General features: G+C 39.1%; 1 protein-coding gene across 2 annotated transcripts in view; it reads left to right on the forward strand.

The window, feature by feature from the left end:
* Xrn1 (5'-3' exoribonuclease 1) overlaps nucleotides 1–15,730 on the forward strand; it is a 110,703-nt gene that overhangs the window by 80,758 nt on the left and 14,215 nt on the right. For both annotated transcript variants that reach the window (XM_027410923.2, XM_027410924.2), the window contains exons 31-36: nucleotides 1,224–1,431; nucleotides 4,104–4,199; nucleotides 10,126–10,234; nucleotides 13,189–13,250; nucleotides 14,693–14,803; nucleotides 14,957–15,079. In XM_027410923.2, the coding sequence (XP_027266724.1) occupies nucleotides 1,224–1,431; nucleotides 4,104–4,199; nucleotides 10,126–10,234; nucleotides 13,189–13,250; nucleotides 14,693–14,803; nucleotides 14,957–15,079 (709 nt within the window). The remainder of the gene's footprint in view (nucleotides 1–1,223; nucleotides 1,432–4,103; nucleotides 4,200–10,125; nucleotides 10,235–13,188; nucleotides 13,251–14,692; nucleotides 14,804–14,956; nucleotides 15,080–15,730) is intronic.

A 15,730-nucleotide genomic window follows, 5' to 3' on the forward strand; every position in this document is an offset into this window, starting at 1 on the left:
TGCACAAGCCTGGCGATGAGTGCCAGCCACAGGACACAAGTGAAGGTGAGGGAAGGAAAGGACCAATTACATAAGCAGTCCTCTGACCTCATGCCCATGTGCATGCCCAATAGTAATAGAAAACTTTTTACTATTTGACATTTGAATATGCTTCTTCCTGTAGGGCCTTCCCATTTGTGCTCTTCAAACGTGGCAACAGATTTTGGATCTCTTATTCAGTTGTTTGGTTATAACTCCCATTCGCACAATAACCACATCTGTATTTAATATATGGATTACATGACTTTTGTTTTCTGCTATGTGTGTTTGTTTTGAGACAAGGTCTTGATCAGAGTTGGGCCTTAAACCCAAGATCTTCCTTGTTCTACATTCCAAATGCAGGGATGACAGACAGCCATGTGCCAGAACTCTGTCAAAATGCACCTGTATGTTTTAGGCTTTGGGTTTTGTTTTGTTTTGTTTTGTTTTTTCATTGTTTTAATTTCTTTGACAAAAGGTTTCATGTAGGCAGACTATTTTCAAATTTGAAATGTAGCAGGGCTAGGTTTGTGCACCTACTGTCCCTTCCTTGGCCTCTACAGCCGCTGCACCGCCAGGCCTGATAGAGAGCCGTGTGAATAGCTACTGCATGTGAGTACTTTTTAATGCAGAATCAGTAGTAAGTTCTCATGAAAATACATATTTTGTAGCAAAACCTGAAACTCATAAAAGAACTCTACTTTTTCAATGTCCTTCAATAAAAGAAGATGACATTTTGAAAGAAGAAAAGTATTAGGTAATAGAGTTGAAACAGTTGACAAAAGACTTCCTCCCTCCCCTTTTCTCAAGTACAGGGATCCAACCTTGAATTACACTTCCAATATTTTTTTTTTGCTTTTGTTTTTCTCCCCCATTTTGAGGCAAGGTGGCGGCCTTGAACTGCCTATGTGTCTGAGTATGACTTTGAACCCTTAATCTTCCTACTCCTACCTGTAAACTTCTGGCATTATAGGCATGTACAACCAGACCCACCACAAATTAACTTTTTAAAAGATTTAATTATGTATATAGTGTTCTGCTTGCATGTACACCTGCACACCAGAAAAGAGCACCAGATCTCATTACAGATGGTTGTGAGCTACCATATGGTTGCTGGGAATTGAACTCGGGACCTCTGGAAAAACAGCCAGTGATCTTAACTGCTGAGCCATCTATCCAGCCCTAAACTAACTTTTTAATTGTAGGTGCTCACCTGGTAGGGGTTACCGACTGCCAACAAGTGCCTTGGTGAACCTTTCTCATGGGAGTCGATCTGAAACTGGAAATCAGAAGTTGACAGCCATTGTGAAACCACAACCAGCCATGAATTACTCCAGCTCAAACTCATCAGTTTCATCTGGGCACTTGGGAGGCCTCAACCATTCTCCCCAGTCACTTTTTGTCCCTACTCAAGTAAGGTTCTCATTCTTTATTTCTCCCACTTTCTTTGCAAATCAAAAATCATAGAGAACTCCTAAGTGGAACTTCATTTGACTGAGTTTTCTTTTTTGATTTAAAAAAATTAGTACAGAGCCTGATGTAAAGATACACACACCATTTGTTTGTTTATTCTTTTGCTTTGTTTTGTTTTTCTGAGACAAGGTGTCTCTGTGTATCTCTGGCTTCCTGGAAATTGCTCTGTGAACTTGTCTCCTGCCTCTGCTTCCTGGTGCTGGGATTAAAGGCATCTATCCCTCGATAGATACATACACCTTTAATTCCAGCACTTGGAAGGGTGAAGTAGGATGCTATCCTGACCACATATGCTGTGTTCCTGGTCAGCTACAAACTAAGGTCCTGTATCAATGACAAACAAAATGAATACGCTTGGTGCTATTAACAGTATTCTACCTCTGTTATAAGATTACACTTACAGCAAAGAAGAAATATATTATCTAAATAGCAAGCTCCAGAATATTCTTGTTTTCTCTTAGTATATTTATTTTGTAATTGATACTTGTTTTACTTAGGGTTTCTATTGCTGTGAAGAAACACATGACCAAAAGCAAATTGGGGAGGAAAGGGCTTATTTCAGCCTCCAGTTCCATGTCTCAGTTCATCTTGAAGGGAAGTTAGGACAGGAAATGAAACAGGGCTGGAACCTGGATGTTGGAGCTGATTTAGAGGCTGTGGAAGAGTGCTGCTTACTGATTTGCTGAGTTTGCTTGCTTTCTTACTTGCTTGCTTGCTTTCATTTGTTTTGTATGTTTCTTTGTTTTGTGGGTTTTTCGTTTTTCAAGACAGAGTTTCTCTATGTAGCCTTGGCTATCCTGGAACTCACTCTGTAGACCAGCTCACAGAGATATGCTTGCCTCTGCCTCCAGAGTTTTAGGATTAAAGTGTGTGCCACCACCAATTGGCTCAGTTTGCTTTCTTACAGCATCCTGGATCACCAGCCCAGGAGTGTTACTGCACACAGTTAGCTGGGCCCTCCCACATCAATCATCAATATCAATCAGGAAAATGTAATATAAGCTTACCTCCAGGCAAATGCCTCCAGGGATTTTCCCAATTTCTCTTCCCAAATGGCTCATTCTTTTGCATTGGCATAAAACTGACTAGCACAACATTTAAATTTCTTATGTAATCTAAATGCCCTATGATACCTCTTATGAGTAACAAAAAGTTTGAGCATAATGGGGAGATGATTATGTCATACTCATAATAAACAAGTTTGAAGCTTAGACGTGGTGACACACACCGATAGTCCTAGTACTTGGAAGTTGGAGGCATGGGGCTCAGGCGTTGAGGTCATCCTCCACTACATGAGATTGAGGCCCTCCTCTGCAAACCTTACAAGAGGCAAGTTTCACATTTCTGCCATGCATTTATGATCATGTTCTTCATCTTTCTGAGCGTAAGAATGAAGTTATTGTCTGTGAAACAGTTTTAATTCCATGGCCCTAAGTCTTAGGCTTCACCATATTTTTTAACACAATGCCGTATATCATTGCAAAACTGATATATGTTTATTATAAAGCAGTTTGAAAAAACAGGTAATTAGTTGTAAATAAACACAAACAAAATTCTAATTGCACAAGTAACCATAATTGAGTTTTTCTTCTTTGGGGGTTTGTTTGTTTTGAACAGGGTCTCACTATGCAGCTATGGCTGACCTGAAACTTGTTATATACAGACTGGGTCAGGCTGAACTCAGAGAGCTCTTCCTGCCTCTGTTTCTACCTCCTAAGTGCTGGGCCTAAAGGCAAGCGCCACCTCCACTAGCCCGGTGTTAAGTTTTGATGCATGTTTTTACCAGTCTTAATCTGCATGAAACCATTTACCTACTCTAGCTAGTTTTAAAATTTATTACATTATTTCAGTGTTAGGTGGAGATTTGTTAGTTTTTAGGCAGGTTCTTACTGGGTAGCTCAGCCTGGCCTGGAGTTCGTGGCGGGGGGGGGGGGGTTGTTTTTTGGTTTTAGTTTTGGTTTTTGGTTTTGGTTTTTCAAGATAGGGTTTCTCTGTATTGTTTTGAAGACTGTCCTGGAACTAGCTCTTGTACACCAGGCTGGCTTCGAACTCAGAGATCCGCCTGCTTCTGCCTCCCAAGTGCTGGGACTAAAGGCATGGCGGAGTTTGTGTTCTTGATGACACCTCCCAAATACTAAAATTCTAGGTGTGTACCACCAGGCCAGCAAAGGTGAAGGCTTTCAGATAAAGTCTTTGGGTGTAAAATTGAGTAAGTTAATAGATTAGCACATTAGAAAACAAAAAAATAAATCTGTTGGTGGGGACATTTTTATCATCCTTTAAAGGGAAATTTGAGATAGGGTCTCACATAAGCCCAGATTGGCTTCAGACTTGTTACATAGTTGAAGCTGACCTCAAACTCATGATCTTCCTACCTCCACCTGTATGTATCATCGTCATGGTATGGTTGGCTTAGACCATTGAGAACATATATTTATGAAGACTAGTTACATTCCAGTACAGTGCTTTAGCAGTTACTATACTCATCTCTAGAGCAGGGAAACTGGGAAGTTCAAACAGTGAAAGTTAAGTATCTGTTTATCATTCAATAATTTTAATAAATAGTTTTAATTTTAATATATCTTTATAATTTTTGTTTGTTTATTTATTAGGTACCTACAAAAGGTGATGATGAGTTTTGCAACATTTGGCAATCTCTACAGGGATCTGGAAAAATTCAACCCCATCAGCCAACGGTACAAGAAAAGGTTAGTTTTTCTTTTCATTTGCAATGATACATTTCTCTCTAAATTTCATGACCATTTCAATCATGAATTTTCATTATTCCTTTTAGGCATACATACATTTGGGCCAGTAAGTGGGAATATAATCAGTTTTGGCATCATTTTTGAATTTGTGAATTTACCTAATTCACAAAAAGGTAATAATTACATTTTGAATTTAATAAAGGCCTTAATGGCATTCATTAACTTATATTTTCCCACTTGAATATACAATGTTATACTGGTAGTGAGAAAATGGTTACAGAGCCGGGCGTTGGTGGCGCACGCCTTTAGTCCCAGCACTTGGGAGGCAGAGGCAGGTGGATCTCTGTGAGTTCGAGACCAGCCTGGTCTACAAGAAAATGGATACAGAGATTGCAAAGAGGTCTGAGACTGCAGGCAATGATGCAGAGCTCCCGGCACTTTGAAACAAGACAGAAGAAGCAGGGCCTAGAGAGTAGGGACTCAGGCTGAAAAATGAAAACTAAAAGAGGCATTGGGAAATTGGCTTGGTTGACAGAGTGTTTGCTGTGAAATCGTGAAGACCTGAGTTCAACCCTCAGCAGCCACATGAAAAAGCTAAGTGCATCGCACCAGTAACTGTGTTTAATCCCATTGCTGCAGAGCCAGGTATAGGAGGATCCCTGAGGCTTGCGGTCAACCAGGCCAGGTTCAACAAAAAACCCTTTCTCAAAAAATAAAATGGTGGACAAACACCTAGTGCACACGTACACATGAAGCAGCACACATTCATGTATACACACACACACACACACACACACACACACACACACACACACACACACCAATATCTGTACAGACATACACGCAAAACCTACCATTCATGGTGTTATATGCCTCTTATTCCAACACTCAACTGAAGAGGCAGTAAAATCAATTACATAGGAAATTTGAGTTGAGCCTACGCTACCCTGAAACCTTATCTCAAATTTAAAAAAAAAAAAAAAAAAAATCCATTAGCCTGAGAAAATTGTTCAGTTGGTGTGGTGGTTTGAATAAGAATGGCCTCCATAAGCTCATATATTTGAATATTCAATCTCCAGGGAGTGGAATTCCTTGGTGGGATTAGAAGGATTAAGAGGTGTGGTCTTGGAGGAAGTGAGTCACTGGGAATGAGTTTTGAGGTTTTCAAAAGCCCACACCTGGTCCGGTGTTTTTCCGTTTCTCTCTCTCTTCACCTGTGGGTCAATATGTAACTCTCAGTTACTGCTCCAGCACCATGTGTGCTGCTAAACTCCCTGCCATGATGATGATAGACTAAACCTCTGAAAATGTAAGCAAGGCCCCCAATTAAATACGCTTTTAAGAGTAGCCTAGGTCATGCTAAGGGGGAGCTAATGCCCTCTTCTGACCTCGTCAGACATGACACATGTGGCAAACATTGATATCCATATATAGATAAACAAGGATAGTAATAATATCTTTTTTATAAGATAGTAGAGAAAGGGAGAATTGAAAGTCACATGTATAGGTAACTTTTACAGGCATTTTAAAGCTACTGACCCCTGTCTGTACCTCCCAAGTGCTGGGATTATAGGTGTCACTATTCGGTGACCAAAGAATTCTGCTCTAAAAGGAAATGTTAGCATGCTGTTCACAATAGCATATGCTTGTAGTCCCAACTACTCTCTCCATCTCAGAAGGCTAAGACAGAAGAATCACTTAACCCATGAGTCAAGAGTTCAAGGCCAGCCTACATAACACAGCTTCATAAAAGTAATGAGTGGGTAGGTGAGAGAAAACACCTCCCTGATTCTTGCGTGTGCCTTCTTTACTAACTCTGGCTTTTCCAACATTTGACCAGAGAACAATTCCACTGAAGTGAACAAGTTTTCTTTTCCTTTGCCTTATTACCTGAGTAATGACTTTGACTCTTTCCTGTCTGTTAAGTATAACTAATTATAATCTCTGGTCTGGCCTCTCAATGAAGTATTTGATCCAGTATTGCCAGCCTGTAGAGAAGGAGTATATGGATACTCCACTGCCACATCAACCTCAAGATGTCCCCAAATCAACCCCATCTAAAGCCTTCCTCTTACTCCTAGCACCATTGTTGCCCAGGCAGTTGATCTAAAAAGCTTGGAATCAAGAACTTTTGTCCCACAGATCTGAATGACTCCCTGTTTGTCTCTCTTCTGTCCACACTGGCTTTCTGCTGCTACTTTGGTATGCTGCCACCCCAAAAGAAAATTTTAGTTGTTGTCTTCCTTCTGTTTCCTAAATCCTTGAACTGCTCAGTTCCCACAGTTAGACTTTATAGTTTTCCACAGGCCTCACCTAAGCTCTAGTCTATGTTCTCCCATATGTCATCTCTTTCACTTAGAGTTCTTTATATATAATAGTTCCTAATCTTTCTGAAAGAGCCTTTCACCTGTATTGGCCTCAAGGCATAATTGGGTAAGGTTTCTTCTGGGTCAAAAACCACTTTATGCCCTGTAGCAGTAGATTGTAGTAAGTACTGAACCTCAAGTTCTGGAATTGAGATTTCATAATACAAGTTTCACAAATGTACTTCTTTGGACTGTGGTGATCACACATATGTGGTAAAGGCATTGGAGACCGTGGATATCTTTGCCAGCCCTAAAACTGTGTCACTTTGATCATTTTGAACGCATTGGGCTCCCTGTTCAGTACCATTGGATTCCAGCCTGAGTCCTCCTACTCATAAGGTCTTTTGTGAGCCACAACTGATGTGGAAGACAGATAGGGAGTTATTAAATAACTGACCAAAAACAATGGCATAGAAATTGACTTTTAAAAGTATATCTGTGACTTCATTGCCATGTACATAACATGTGGAATTAAAGTCCTTGTGGGGCCATCCAAGATAAAAAAAAAAAAAAAAAAAAAAAACAGCCCACCTACTAGGTGCATGGAAAGATCTAGTATACATGGACAAGACCCTAAGAAAAACCCAGGCTACAGAGGCCATCAGGACTCTGACTCTCGAGCCACTTGTCCTCTGTCTTGAGAGTGCCCTGGTGCTTTGCTCTAACAAACCTGTCATTGTCGAGTCTCTTCTCTGTCTTTCTTTGAACTCTTTCTCCTAGACCAGAAACCTCTGGGAACTCTAGTCCAAGAACCATACTAATTCACATAAAGTATGTCCAACTATTGGGTTAATTAATGTTTTCAGATAGCACTCTTTACTTTCCATTTCCCATAAATGATTCCCATTTGGGATTGTGTGTTCTTTTTGTTCTGTCTACTTAGAATATGCTTTCTTTCTTTACTGCTAAATCCTTTTAGATCTGGCTCAAGCCTGTTCTTTCCTGGAGATATTGTTTCATAATCTGTATGTAATTTCTGTTATCAGATACAACTTATTTCAGCTGAACATAGTCATGTTCTGTCTATCTCCTGTATATTACAAGAATTGTAAGCTACCTAAATCAAACTCATGAAGTATTAAGCTGAGTGTGGTCAGGCATGGTGGCACACACCTTTAATCCTAGCACTCAGGAGGAAGAGACAGGCAAATATAAGTTCTAGGCCTGATCTACATAGTGAGTTCCAGGGCAGCCAGAGCTACACAGAGAAACCCAGTCTCAGAAAACCAAGAAGAGCAGGGGGAAAAAGAAGCTGAGCTTAAGCAAATTCTAGGGAACTCACCAAAAGCTTAAAAAAAACAAAAAAATCCAGGCATTCCTTAACAATATATAACAGTATGCCCAACACAAATGTTTTTACAGAGACATCAAACAGAAGAACCCAAAGAGGGTGGCTCACAGTTAAGAGTGGTGGGTACTGCTAATTGCAAAGACTCAAGTTTGGTTCCTAGAGCCTGTGTTAGGCAGCTCACAACCACCTCTAACATGTACCTACACATATAAATAGTATGTTTTTTTTTAATTAAAAATGACCCAAAGAACTATTCACAACTATATTATTTGCTTTCCATTTAGAATATATATGTTTTTCAGCATACTTTAAACTTAAATTTTGGAGTTTGAGCTCAAATATCAGTAATTACACAATGAAATTATCACTGTGGACTTCAGTTTATTTACATGTAAAGCAAAATAAAAATATGTCATAACATTATTATGATGGTAGCATTACTATACTGATACTGAGATAATGGAAGCAAAATACATTTAACATTCCTGGCAGTAATAGGCACATGACATTTATTTATACCTATCTATTGGTCCTTATGTTCTCATTCCCTTTCTTAGACCCAAACCCCTCAGAAAGTACTACTGTTCCCAAAAGCTCTACTAGGTGTCTTGCTATGATGGTAGAATCTCATGCCATGTGACTAGTAATGAATCAAGAACCCTGGCTGATGCTGTGTGTGTGAGCTCACTGGGTTTTTTCCCCCCAAACTCCATCCTATATCACAAGTGTTTTAGGACAAGATCAGTGTCTGCTAGGATATGATGTGCCTTTGTACCCAATGTGAATTTCTATGTGCCCAGAGTTGAAAATAAATAGGACTTGCCAAGAGCAAAATGATGAAAATTACTTTGTGTTAAAGTTTCCCAGTCTCTGCTTTTACTTCCTCTTGCAGATTCAGCTATATCAAGTTGTTTCTTTTGCCCTCAGGCTTTCTTTTCCTTTCAAAAAATAAAGGATCTTAGGATTAGAGAGTTGGCTCAATGAGTAGAGTGCTTGGACATGAATTTGGATCCCCAGTACTCACGGAAAAGCCAGGCATAATGTCACACGTCTGTAGCCACAATACTAGGGGTGTGAAGACAGGCAGACCCTATGGGTTTGCTGGCTGGTCAAGTCTAGCTGAAATGGTGAATTCCAGGTTTAGTGAGAGACCTTGTCAAGAAATTAGGTGGAGAAGTGACTGAGGGAGGCATGCTGACATTATGATGTGAGCACATACACACAGCAATAAGCACACGCATTCACACACACACACAAGAAAAATGATCTTGTAAAATGTTTATGTGAAACTTAATCATGTTGTTTCACTATCCTGCCTATTTGTAAAGTGTCTTAATTACTACAGCTTTGTGAATAATGTTGCTGCAAAAGTGTGTTTCATTTGACAGTATAAATAATCATTTTAAATCAGGTATTGGGGAAGAAATATAAAAAAGAATGTAAATGAGACAATATCCTCAACTTTCATAAAATGCAAGAAAAATTATTAATCTGAAAACTTTTTATTGAAAAACCTTTAACATTAATGACTCAAGAGAATCATTCAGGTGAATCTACCAGTCCCCATTCCTTAGCTTGCTCCTGTCAACCCTTGTTCTTCTGCTACACGAACTCGCTCCTTATCCCCACTTACACTAAAAGTGGGTTTGTTTGGAAACAAATCTAGAGAAATTTTTAGACAACTTTCTAGAGGGTTGGAGAGATGGCTCATCGGTTAAGAACACTTGTTGCTCTTGCAGAGGACCCAGGTTTGGTTTCCATTGTCCAACTGGTCCAACTGGTGGCTCACAAGCATCTGTTACTCCAGTTTCAGAGAATCTGACGCCCTCTTCTGACCTCCTTAACTACCAGGCACACACATGGTGCACAGACATACATGCAGGCAAAATTCCCATACTCTTAAATAAAGGAAATCTTAAAAAGAGATTTAGAGAAGTTTCTATTATGAAAAAAACATTCAAAGATTAGCATTTCCTTTAGTTTTTGTATTTGTTAACTTGAATTGAAGTTAGGTTGAATTATTTCTATTGAAAAGAGAATTTAGGGGATTTATCTTGCTTTCTAACTAACACATAGAGGAATCCTGGTGTGGTGGCCACTAGACTAATGATTCTTAATTCCAGGGTGGTTTGGGGACAGTTTTTAAAATTCTATACAGTTATCTGTGTTTTTCTAATAAACTGTGTAATTTTTATTGAATTAAATTTAAATTTTTTTAAAGTTATAATATGGTTTTGTTTAATTGATTTCTGAGAATTTTAACTTTCAGGTTGCAGTTCTACCTCAAGAAATAAGTCAAGTAACTCAGCCACATAAATCCGGCTTTAATGACAACAGTGTTAAAATTCAGCAAAGAAAACATGACCCTCACCGAAAATGTAAGTTTTAAGGTAGAAAAGTGTTGATGTGCTTTCTACTTTGTTGTTTGTTTGTTTGTTTGTTTGTTGAGCAACTTTGTTGAAATACAACTCATACTTTAAAATAAATTCATCAGGCAAGTGAGGTGGATCAAGCCTGGCAACCAGAGTTCATTCCCCAAGACACCCGTGGTAGAAGGAGAGAAACAGCTCCCAGAGTTATTCTCTGCACATGCCCACACACACAAACACGCATACAGAGACAGAAAATAACAAAGCACAATCATCATGTTATCACGTCTTCAGTAATGAGGAAGGGGTAGCTTATTAATGCTTTTGCATGTAGATGCCCACTTGTTGCAGTACAATTGTCAAAAAGACTATTCTTTCCCCCATTGCATTATCCAGGTATATATATGTCTTTGTGGTGACTTACGGGCTCTCATTTCTATCCCACTGGTCTATGCACATCAGTATAAACAGCATGCTGTTTTCCCTACTGTAGCTTTCTTTTAGAAATCAAATTTTTGAGTTCCCCAGCTTTGTTTGCCTTTTTCAAGATGCTTTCATTTTATTCTGGGTCTTTGCATTTCCATAATCTTATCTATTTCCTCAAGCACTGTGCCTGGAGTTTTCATAGATCACATTTTTGTATACAGTGTCTTACACTTCCCTGCCTGTGAACACAAATGCCTTTCCATCTACTTAGTTTTTTTCTAATTTCTTCCATTAATGTGTTATCATTTACAGTGCAGAAACCTCGGACTTTTTCTTATTGTTAAATTTATTCCTCTATTATTCTTTTTGATCCTGTTATTGATAAAGCTATGTTTGTTTGATTTTTGTTTTGAGGTTTTTGGGGGTTTTTTGGTTTTTTGTTGTTGTTGTTGGTTTTGGTTTTGGTTTTTCTGTAGCTTTGAAGACTGTCCTGGAACTAGCTCTTATAGACCAGGCTAGTCTCGAATACACAAAGATCCACCTGCACCTGCCTCCCGAGTGCTGGCATTAAAGGCGTGAGCCACCAACGTCCGGCTGATTTTTGTTTCTGGTTTTGTTTTTATTTTCGAGACAGGGTTTCACTACGTAGCCCTGGCTGTCTTGCAACTCTCTCTGTAGACCAGGCTGGCCTTGAACTCACAGAGATCCACCAGCCCCTGCCTCCTGAGTGCCTGAGATTAAAGACATGCGCTGCCACCACTGGGCCATATGTTCATTTCTGTTTTTAAAAACAAAGTGGGCATTCTTGCCTAACTTCAACAAAAACTTCTAGTCATGTGTGTCCTCATGTTTTCATTTTCTTCCTTTCCTGTCTTCCTTATTTCCTTCCCTTTTTTATTCTCCCTCTTCATGTCCTGCTACTTTCTTCATGCTCTTCCTTTGGTATCTCCTTTCCTGTCGTCTCTCCTCACCTGCTATTTGATGCTGGTTGTGGTGATAATGTTTTCATTATTGTTGTTTGACACAGAATTTCCCAAAGCCCTGGCTGGCTGGGTCCTCACTTATGTGTCCAAGGATAACTTTGCTCCCACTACCTAAGTGCTGGGATCACAAGCATGAGTTGCCATGCCCAGTATTTTATTCTTTCATTTCCACACAGGCTTAATAAACAGTCCAGTGATAAAGAGTAAAAAATAAGTTATAGAACAACTGTATAACTCAGTATATCTAGTACAGTAGGAGATTACACACTAACTGCTGTCCTTTTCCTATCTTCACCTCTATATCCTTTCATTTCCTAAATCTTCTAAAGATAATCTCTCATTTCTTATTTCCCCTTTTGTCTCTTAGCTTTCCCTTAACAGGAATGGTAAAAGTTGCTTTTTATGGGCATGATGGTAAACACCTGTAATCCCAACATTATGAAGGGTGAGTCAGGAGGACTGGGCCACAAGTTCGAGGCCAGCCTGGTCTCCAGAGCAAGTGCCAGGATAGGCTCCAAAGCTACACAGAGAAACCCTGTCTCGAAAAACCAAAAAAAAAAAAAGAGAGAGAGGGAGAGAGAGAGTAAAGAGACAAATAAGAAAACTCTCAAAATTTTCTTTCTGAAGCTGGGAGGTGGTGGCGCATGCCTTTAATCTCAGCACTGGGAGGTGGACCTCAGAGTTTGAAGCCAGTCTGGTTCAGGACAGTCAGGAATACACAGAGAAACTCTGTCTCAAAAAACAAAAGGCAAAGCCAAAACAAACAACATTTTTTTTTGAGTTTATGGCATATTTGTGTTCATGTATAAAATATGTACACACACACACACACACACACACACACACACACACACACCCGCCTACCTCTGCCTCCCGAGTGCTAGGATTAAAGGCGTGCGCCAACGCCCGGCTCTTACTCTCCTTTTATCTTATAATTTAATCCTACAAAATTATAATTCTGATCAGATTACTACCTGCTCAGAACCTTTCTGTGATTGCTTGCCCATTGCTTACAACTTAATTCCATATATGACTCACCTGCCTCTTTAGTTTCACTAAGCTCAGTATTACTCCTTAACCTCCTGCAGGACTAGCCCATTTAGAATTGCATAAGTACGGTCCTTTCTAGTCCTTCCTGCTTTCATATCTTTTCTCGAATCTTTTTTTTTGCCTAGAATTCCAAGCCTCCTCTTTTGTGCTTGGAGAACCTACCACTCTTCAACGCCCAAATCAGATGCCACTTTCCTTTCCCATCTAATCACCTGCAATTATCTTCCTCTGTCTCACCTGGATTATAAATTCCTTCAGTTCATGCATCTTCTCATTTGGGGCTGTGGTCAGTGGAAGAGCACTTGCCTGGCATGGACAAGCACCTAGGTTTGATCTCCAACATTGACAGCATTCGGGGAGGAGGTGCACAGACACAGGAGGAAATAATTATACACTTTCTTGAAATACTTTAAACACTGTTTTGCTGTGGTAAATACTTGATGAATTTAACTGTTGGTTAGTAAGCTCTTTTGCTTCCCAAAATTTATGTTTTCTTGTCTCCAGTTAAGGAAGAATATAAGAGTCCTAAAGCTGAGTGCCAGACACAAAAATTGCCCAATAAACAGGTAATTTTTCTTTAAATAAAAATTTTAAAAGCTGGATGTTCTTATGCACTTGGTTGTTGTATAGCATCTAAGTGAATTTTGTAGCCTTTTCAACAATCTAAGGAATTCGGCAAAAGCTATAGTCACAGTCACTTGGATGGATGGTTACACAGCTGGAGTCTAGGGTTCAGAATAGAGACATCAGTCATCCTCATTTTACCATTTAAGAGTTGGGTGGTGTTGAGCAAATCTTAACAACCTCAAGTTCTTTATCTTTAAGATGGAAATAAACTATCGGTCAATTAAAGGTTTTCTCACATATTATAAAATACTCAGAAGTGTCTATTTGTATAGACACTGGTATCAGCATTTAAAAAGTCAAATTGTATAGAGTTAGAATGGGGGAGCTGAGCTCATACATTTTATTTTGTTTTACAATGTCTCCACTGTTTAATAAAGAACATGTAGGCTGTTAAGAATCAAAGAATTTGGCATACATGATTATGTATACTTTTATGCATATGTATCATGCTTTACTACACATTTTTGAGTGGATCGCTTGGGTTGGGAATATAGCTCAATGATGAATGCTTCTCTACTATGTGGAAGACCCTGGTTCAGTTTCTACCACTGAAAATTTTTTAAAAAGGTGGCCAGGCTTGGGAGCAAATGCTGATTTTTAGACAAGGTCTCTTGTAGCAAAGTTGACCTCTTAACTCACTATGTAGGTAGCTAAGGCTAGCCTTGAATACATGGTCCTTCTGCCTCTACCTTCAAAAGAGTACTGAGATTAGAAGATTGTGCGACTACACCCAGCCAAAATAATGTTTTTAATAGTAAAGTAAAATATATAAGTTTGAGAGAAACAACAGTACTGAAATATAGTTAGGATCTGGTAAGTGTCTGTGTCCTCTAAGGACTTTCTTACTGGCCTTTAGTTAAAGGCTCCTGTCTTAAATTCTGACATGTTAGAACATACTGTTTTCTTTCTCGTTTCACAATTGCTAATCCTGTCATGAGAATGCCACCTTATGGAACCGATTGTCTCCTGAATGAGGTGGGGAGCACACACAGTCAATGGTTATTGCCCATATTCGAGACTGAAATAAATCTAAATCTTATTTGCAGATTAATGAAAATAAAGATAATTTCCCCATTCAAGTTAAGAGCCTCCCCCCCCCCTTTTTTTTTTCTTATGGCATTAAAAGAAAGCAGTACTTGGAGCTGGAGAATTGGCTTACTATTAAGAGCACTGCTTGCTCTTCCACAGGACCTGGGTTCAATTCCCAGCACCCACATGGCAGCTCACATAAACCGTGGTGCACTGACAAACATGCAGATAAAACACACATAAAAATGAATAAATATCTTGCAATACATAAATACTTTTCTCAATTTATTTAGAATACTGTTTAAATAGTAACTATAAGTTTACTTACACAAAAACTTACTTTTTCTTACAGACTTCTGGAGGGTCTGCCAAATGTAATATTAAACTATTGAAGAGAAATGAAAGTCCAGGAGCCTCAGAAGCCCAGAAGGTTGTGACTGGTTACCCAAATGCTATTGATAAGGTAAGTAAGTAAATAAATAAATCCTTTATTTGATGTCTCTTCCCAAACTTTTACATCTAGGAAAATGATTGAGTGAAAGTTGAATTTTTAGAATAAAATCTAGTGTTTTACTACTTGATTTTTCGTCTTATTCATAAATATTTACTCTTTTAGCCTCACTCTGGAATTGAGAACTTTTTAGCATCCTTGACTATCTCTAAAGAAAGTGAAGTACAGTCACCTCATCACGGAGAGCCTCCAGATGAGGAGCATCTGTCCCCACAGTCATTTGCTATGGTTCGTATGTTCAGCAGCTTTAGAACTACAGTCATTTCTCTATCATTGGTCATGCATGCCTACCCCATGAGTCTGCTCAAACCCTGTCTCATGTTGGATGGTATCCTGTCTCAGTTTTTAGTTTGGTTTGGTTTGGTTTGGTTTTTTGGTTTTTCCAGACAGGGTTTCTTGGTGTAACAGCTCTAACTGTCCTGGAACTCACCTTGAAGACCAGTCTGGTCTTGAACTCACAGAGATCTACCTGTCTCTTCCTCCTGAGTGCTGGGTTTAAAAGCGTGGGCCACCAACATCTGGCTCTTGCATTACTGTCGTCATCAAGTGAGGGAAATCGGGATGCTTTGAGCAATTTAGCCATCTTTTTATGTTTTGTTGGCTTTGTAAGGTTTTGTTTTTTTTTTTCCCATTAAACCATAGATCCCTGCTTTTTAAACATTGCTGTTGACAGGGCTAAAAGTTAAATAGGATAAATATTATCTGTGTAGCTTGAAATGTGAATGTTTTTCAGGCCATGGCCATCTTAGATGAGTTTAGGTAGCATCTTAATTTTAACAGCAAGAACTCTTCAAAAAGGCTGGGGAGATGGCCAGTAGTAGAGCTCCTGCCTAGCATGTATAAGGACAACACCACAAAGAAAAAAATAACCTCAGGAAA

Source organism: Cricetulus griseus, chromosome 4 (genome assembly GCF_003668045.3).
Source record: "Cricetulus griseus strain 17A/GY chromosome 4, alternate assembly CriGri-PICRH-1.0, whole genome shotgun sequence".
Taxonomy (NCBI): Eukaryota; Metazoa; Chordata; class Mammalia; order Rodentia; family Cricetidae; genus Cricetulus; species Cricetulus griseus.